Source organism: Seriola aureovittata, chromosome 1, assembly GCF_021018895.1.
Source record: "Seriola aureovittata isolate HTS-2021-v1 ecotype China chromosome 1, ASM2101889v1, whole genome shotgun sequence".
NCBI lineage: Eukaryota > Metazoa > Chordata > Actinopteri > Carangiformes > Carangidae > Seriola > Seriola aureovittata.
This window is the reverse complement of record NC_079364.1, coordinates 3163567-3170322: the sequence shown is the minus strand read 5'-3', so window position 1 is coordinate 3170322 and position 6756 is coordinate 3163567. Positions and strand designations below refer to the sequence as shown.

At 43.3% G+C, this 6756-nt stretch overlaps 1 protein-coding gene across 3 annotated transcripts; it reads left to right on the top strand.

The window, feature by feature from the left end:
- Positions 1–79: 79 nt before the first annotated feature.
- Positions 80–6739, top strand: traf6 (TNF receptor-associated factor 6). Of its 3 annotated transcripts, XM_056371926.1 has the most exons (9): positions 115–177; positions 313–561; positions 1323–1648; positions 1911–2061; positions 2525–2683; positions 2812–2883; positions 3212–3289; positions 3433–3756; positions 4194–6739. In XM_056371926.1, exons 3-9 carry the CDS (start codon positions 1323–1325, stop codon positions 4797–4799), a joined length of 1716 nt encoding a protein of 571 aa, XP_056227901.1. In that variant the 5' UTR covers positions 115–177; positions 313–561; the 3' UTR covers positions 4800–6739. The 3 variants fall into 3 exon arrangements, with proteins under 3 accessions (XP_056227909.1, XP_056227901.1, XP_056227917.1); XM_056371934.1 differs by lacking the exon at positions 313–561 and having other exon boundaries at positions 80–177; XM_056371942.1 differs by lacking the exons at positions 115–177; positions 313–561 and adding an exon at positions 200–282.
- Positions 6740–6756: the final 17 nt, after the last annotated feature.

Here is a 6756-nt window from a genome sequence, read left to right as displayed (position 1 = left end):
TTTGCTCTGTGGCACCAACGGTAACAACCGGCCTCCGGTCGGGAGGGGGCGCTGCTCAACACCTCACCAGACAAACGAAAGAGAAAAGAACCGTTTATCTTTGATGACGTTTCGAAAAAAAAAAAAAAACAGGAAATTCTGCAGAAACGAAAAGTCTGAGACGTTTTCACGTCAAAGGTACGTATATTATAAGAATTCTTGCTTTCACAAACGTAGTCATTACTTCAACGCTGTCGTTGCTGTGTTGCCGACGAGGACGCGTGTTTGTTGTCTGCTTTTTTGGTCAGTATCTTACTTTTAATCTCTTTTCAGCACAGTCAGGCTCGAAGTTGCAGTTCCGCATCCAGGGGCATGACTGGTCCATCAAGTGACAACATTGCCGACGCCGTTTATTAAGTGGACGTGTCAAGACTTTAGCGCTACAGTTTCGACACCCACACTATATATTTTACAATTTTAAGTCACTGGATGAAAGTATGACTAGTAGATGTGGCGCACAGCTGCAGCTCATTACTTACACCAGCAACTGTGTAATTCTATATAGACTCAAAGCTAAAGAAGGTCCTGTAAAGAACGTCTTGTTTTTATTCACAAAGGTCTATGTTATAATGATAAAATTATATTTTCAATCCTGCTGTAGGCAGTCATGCGAGCTATTAAAATAGTTTGGTTTGTGATCTTACTAAAAGCTGCCTGGAAAATCCCCAATACTTTAGTTCCTGACCTGTGGCCATATGTAAAGTCATAATGAGGATCTTAATTAGTTAAACCATCCATTTTCTTTTACTTACCCAGTTCCAGGCCATTGTTAATGTTAAATTAATGATATTATAAGAAATTATTGTTACATTCTGCTGGGAAGTACTGACAAAAATGTCTGTAAACTCATGCCCTTTGTAAATAAGTCAAGGCATTATCACCTTTGCTTATATTCATTGATATTTATCACATCAAGGCCAGTTTGACTGTGAAACGAATATTATATTGCATTTTGTGTGGTGTTGAAAAGGTCTACAAGGGTCTATAACTCAGTGAACCCTGCAGAAATCATGGAGTCAATACTGTATTGTCATTTAGCTGAAAGGAATTAATTTATAAAACAAAACAGAGACCTCACTTCACTGAGACACAAAACAACTGTTAATAACATGAAATTGAATATGTGATGGGTCGGACAAAACATGCCTTTTGAGGAAATCCCCTCAGGCTTTAGCAAACTGTTATTTATTTATTTATTTATTTTGGTACTATTTAAGGCTGCTGTAGTCCCATTTTTGAAAAATAAATAAATAAATTGCATGTTTTTGTCCCCCTCTCCACAGATGGCTTGCTTTGATAGCAGTAAGGGGAGTTTGGAGGAGGACAGTTATGAAGGAGCTGTTGGTGGAGAGCTGTCCGGCTGTGCCTTGGCCATGCTGGAAAAGGAACGGGAGTCCCTTCTCAGCCCATCAGAGAACCATGGCACCTTCAACAGCAGCAGCTCCAGCAGCTTTCAGGCTGCCACCCCCCTGCAGGGCTACGATGTAGAGTTTGACCCGTCGCTAGAGAGTAAATATGAGTGCCCTATCTGCCTCATGGCTTTGAGGAATGCCGTTCAAACACCCTGCGGTCACCGCTTCTGCAAGAACTGCATTGAGAAGTCCATTCGGTATGCTATTGTGCAACATTGAAGACTAACTCAGGTTTATGGTGCATTCTTTAACGCCAGCTTCATGGCACATTCTTGAAGAGTTGTTCATTTGTTTTATTAGCAACAGAACAATCTGTCAAAATGTCCTTTAGCTATGTGTCTAAATGATGCAGTATTTTCACTGCCACTAGGCTTCCTGCTCAAACATAACGCACCATGCAGAAACTGATAATATTAATGCTCAGCCTAAACAATCACTGTTCTTCCTCTTGCAAAACAGTGATACAGGACAGAGATGCCCTGTGGACAATGAAATGCTGTCAGAGGATCAGCTGTTTCCTGATAACTTTGCCAAACGGGAGATTCTGTCACTTACTGTTCGCTGCCCGAACTCCGGCTGTGCTGATAAAATGGAGCTACGACACTTAGAGGTGAGAACTTTTTTAAGGGTGACAGTCATCTTTGATTTTGAACTTAAAAAATGTAATTTTGGAGTTTAAAATGACCCTGTTTTGCACCATAAGATTTAAATGATATCAAGATCATTGTGATTAATTTGTTTATTATACTTTTATAGACCATAAATAATCACAGAACAGGTAATTGTGATCTCTTATGGTTGATCCGTTATTACCATTGACCACCAACCTCAGAAAATAAGGAACAAGTCGTCGTCTTCCTGAACTAAAGAGACTGTCGATGAAGGCTCTCGGATGATTTCAGAGGCTGCGACACTGTGTCCTTGTTTTGTGCCTGTTAAAAATGGGATGGATGTCAAGTTAAGAGCTGCATCTTTCTCTGCTGTAGACAATGAAATTGTTATATATGAGCCACCGCTGTCCTACTACAGAATATAATTAACGCCATTGTTCCAATGTATTGTTTTCCCTCCAGAATCATTTGGCACTCTGTCAGTTTGCCACTGTGCCTTGCCCTCAGTGCCAACAGTCTGTGAGAAAGAGCCACGTAGAGGAGCACACAACTGTTGAGTGCCAAAGGAGACCCATGTCATGTCCAGATTGTGTGGCATCCTTTGTTTACGAGGATAGAGAGGTACTGTTGACTACTGCCACTCTCGTTTCTTTTCCAGGAATAGTTCTCACAGCAGAATCACGTAGCTGCATTGTGTATATCAGTGAGGATTAGTCTCCTTACAATCTGGTTTTTGGTTGCTCCTACAGCGTCACGAGCAGCAGTGTCCCTTTGCCAACGTGAAGTGCCAGTACTGTGAGATGGATCTCATCAGAGACCAGGTGAGTGCCACAGTCGCTGCCACGAGAAAGGCCTCTGGTCATAAATGTTTTTAGTTTGAAGTGACCTGTTAATCATTCAAGGTAACTTCTGTTTACAAGAACTTCTCTTTTATTTAAACAATGGGGAACCAATCAAAACCCAACCGCAGTTCATGTCATAGTTGACACTTCTGCAATACCAAGTGCTGATAGAGATGTTTGAATGGGTTTTGTGTCAGATTAGTTATTTACATTTGTTCACAATTACACAGTGATAACCCACTTCCTGAAATGCTTGTTTGAAAAATTAAATCTGAATGAAACCGAGCCGATCATGTTTGTGTTTCAGATTGAATCTCATTGTGATACAGATTGTCCAAAAGCACCCATCGCCTGTAACTTTAGCACCTTTGGATGTAAGGAGAGGGTAGGTGACACAATTCAAAGTCTCTTATGTTACAAATCTTCTACACACTGTTGAGAGAACATCTGTTCAAAACTTGGGTTTGTTACAGGACTGTTAGTCCTGCAGAGCAGATGTCACAGAGAAAAACTGTCCTCCCTCTGCAGATGCAGCGCCACAACCTGGCTCAGCACATGCAGGAGTTCACACAGATGCACATGCGCTACATGGCCGAGTTCCTGCGTGGCCTTAGCCTCAATGGCACCACACCCAAATCCCTGTGGGCGCTCGGACCTTCTGTCTCTTCTGAGGATCAAGGAGCTGCAGCATTAGTACCGGCCTCTAGTGGGCCCAGAGGTCCTGTAAGCTGCAGCAGCAACTGTGCTCCATCTCAGCCCAGTGAAGAGATGCAGAGGATCAGAGACATGGATGGACGATTGGTGAAGCAGGATCACCAGCTACGTGAGCTCATCATCTTTAAAGAAACACAGGTACGGGATGTCCGAGTGCACCTGGCTAACAGTATGTTCATTCACATGTCCCCCTCCTGACCTCAGCCTCTTTTTAGATGATGTATAGATGAGCTTTGAAATGACAAGGGCAAACAAAGTAATCTAACCTCATGTGTGTTGTCAGTCACTGCCTTATTTAATTAGGCTTTGGTCATTTATGTTGAGGTATCCACACTAAAGGGGTGATGTCAAACTTAACATTTACAAAAAAATATATATATTCTGTAGCTCTATTCACCAGCTTCAATGTGATTTTTCTAAAGGGTAAGCATATTGCTTTCTCCTTCGCCTCTTCTTTTCCTGAACAGCCTGTTTTTGTTGGCAGCATGTTGTCTCTAGCTGTTGGAGACTTGCCTTTTTAGATCTTGCCTTTTAAGCCTCAGTCCTGTGAAACTATTCTCCTATCGCTTTCACAGGTAGGCCAGCTTGCAGAGCTCAGGCGTAGGGTGTCAATGCTGGAGGACACAGTGAGGGAGCTGGAGGCCCAGCAGTGCCACGGTATCTTCATCTGGCGCCTCAAAGGTTTCTCCGCTCACCTGCGGAACCAGGAAGCAGGCCTGCCGGTGGTGGAGCACAGCCCCGGCTTCTACACGGGCTGTCCGGGCTACAAGCTGTGCCTGCGTTTACACCTGCAGACCCCTAACGCCCCGCGCTGCTCCAACTACATCTCCCTGTTTGTGCACACCATGCAGGGAGCTTTTGACGCGCAACTGACCTGGCCATTACAAGGCACCATCCGGCTCGCCATCCTAGACCACGGCCCCGAGGGTCAGCACCACATGGAGGTGATGGAAACGAAGCCAGACCTGCAAGCCTTTCAGAAGCCCACCATCCTGCGCAACCCCAAAGGATTCGGCTACGTTACCTTCATGCACCTGCAAAACCTGAGCCAGAGAGCCTACGTTAAAGACGACACCCTGCTTATCCGCTGTGAAGTGACGCCACGATTTGACAATATGCCTCACCGCGAGGGACCAACAGTGCAGCCCAGAGGGCCTGAGGCATCAGTTTCAAGGGACTAAAGTCAAACGCATATCTATGACAGTGCGATACATCTCTCAATGTCTCTGTACTTCTCAGTTGATTTTATTGGTTCACATCAGGAGGAGGGAGATTAATGCTGACGGCCATTTAATATTTGGAAACGGCAAGTATACTAGTATTTATTTGTTTACCAACTTTTAAATGTCAAAATAGTTTTTGTTTCAATAGATATGCACATGCACAATACGATCCTTTTTTTTTTTTTTTTTTTTTATTCATTTTGAAATGTATGCATTCACCTATATGGTACCAACATTCACCAAGCCTCCTTTGTTCAAATTGTGTAAATAGCCAATGTGTAATCAGCTCAACATAACCAGTTAAAGAGATGTTCTCTCTGCCTGCAGACTGAACATAACTACAAACTTTGCTCTCTTCTTGTGTTTGTTGGAGACGGTATGCACCCTGTGGAGTTTTTGATCTCTGCTGGCAGATTGGAGCAGCGTTTTGGCAAGCAGATCCCCATTTCTATGTTTTACCTCATCGTCTACGACCACACACACACACACACACACACACACACACACACACACACACACACACACACACACACACACACACACACACACACACACACACACACACACACACACACACACACACACACACACACACACACACACACACACACACACACACACACACACACACACACACACACACACACACAGATCCACTTGTATGCATTCTTAATGACTGCAGGGGGAAGGAATGAAAATGAGTAGTGTAGGAAAGGCAAACAGGTGAAACAGCGCTGGGCTGTGTGGCATTTTTTTATTTGCAGTCGCCACGTTTGGGATCGTGAGAAATATGAAACACTTGGGTCCAGATCATATAAAAGAAATGGCCGCACAACAAAGAAGTGCCACAAACGCACTGAAATCACTCTTCTTATCACAATATGAGACCTTAGTCCAACAAGAATAAAACTTCTGGAATAGCTCTAACATTGTGCTATTTTCATGCCAAAAACATGGAAGCCTGAAGAACTTTTTCATGTCAGGTGAGCGGCTTCCATTGGAATAAATGGGGCGCTGTTCAGTTCTGTTTAATTTATCTGTGGGTCACACAAGATGCAGAGGAGCATCATGTCACCTGGGGGGAATTGAAGCGGCAGACAAAGCAAAGAAACACATCATACCATGTCCATCAAAAACAGGAGGACAGTTTCATGGCGGTAATCAGCTGAGCAAAGCTCCAAGACAGGGTGAAGAAGAAGAAGACGACGACGACTAGTTCTTGTATTTAAAGATGGGAAATACTGCAAGTTTCAAGATATTCAAAAGTCTGCTTTCCAAATGTTTTGTGAGGAAGGAAGTGCATTCGATAGATATGTCCTGCCTCTGTGACGCGGTGTATGTTGACTGTAAACAAAAACTCCACAGGGTGCTTTTTGTTTTGTTTTAAACTAAGGTCAGTGTAAAGATTAGGAGTCTCAATAGTCAAACTCATGTTCTCCAAATTCAACATGTAATGCTTCACTATTTTTTTGACTGTATATTTTTGATGAATACGTTACAGCGAGTCACCGAGTTGCTCATGTTGCTTTGGGCTGCCACAAACTCCTGCCTAATGTGCCTCATGTCACCTGTGCCTCATGTCACCTGTGCCTCATGTCACCTGTGCCTCATGTCACCTGTGCTTAATGTGCCTACTGCGCACTATCAAAAGCATTTCAACAGTAGACATAAATCCACCATCATGGTTCGGTGTCTTCAATGTAAAACCCTGTTTAAGGCGCTAAGGCTGTTTAGCCTCCTCAGTAGATTGTGTTATGTATTGGTGTGTCGCTGTTCAGTGATGTGACTGTATTAACAATGATAACTCTTAATGTAAATGAACAGGTTCTTATTGTGAATCTTAGCATATGATCCAATGCTGATGGAAATAGCCTCAAATTAAAGTTGAGCATACTGTCTCCCACTGTCTTGGACT

Excerpts from the sequence above, each read along its gene's own strand:
- traf6 (XM_056371934.1), top strand. The coding sequence starts at position 1,323 with ATGGCTTGCTTTGATAGCAGTAAGGGGAGTTTGGAGGAGGACAGTTAT. Across the intron at positions 1,649-1,910 it reads TGCATTGAGAAGTCCATTCG|TGATACAGGACAGAGATGCC; the intron begins GTATGCTATTGT and ends CTTGCAAAACAG. Across the intron at positions 3,290-3,432 it reads CCTTTGGATGTAAGGAGAGG|ATGCAGCGCCACAACCTGGC; the intron begins GTAGGTGACACA and ends CTCCCTCTGCAG.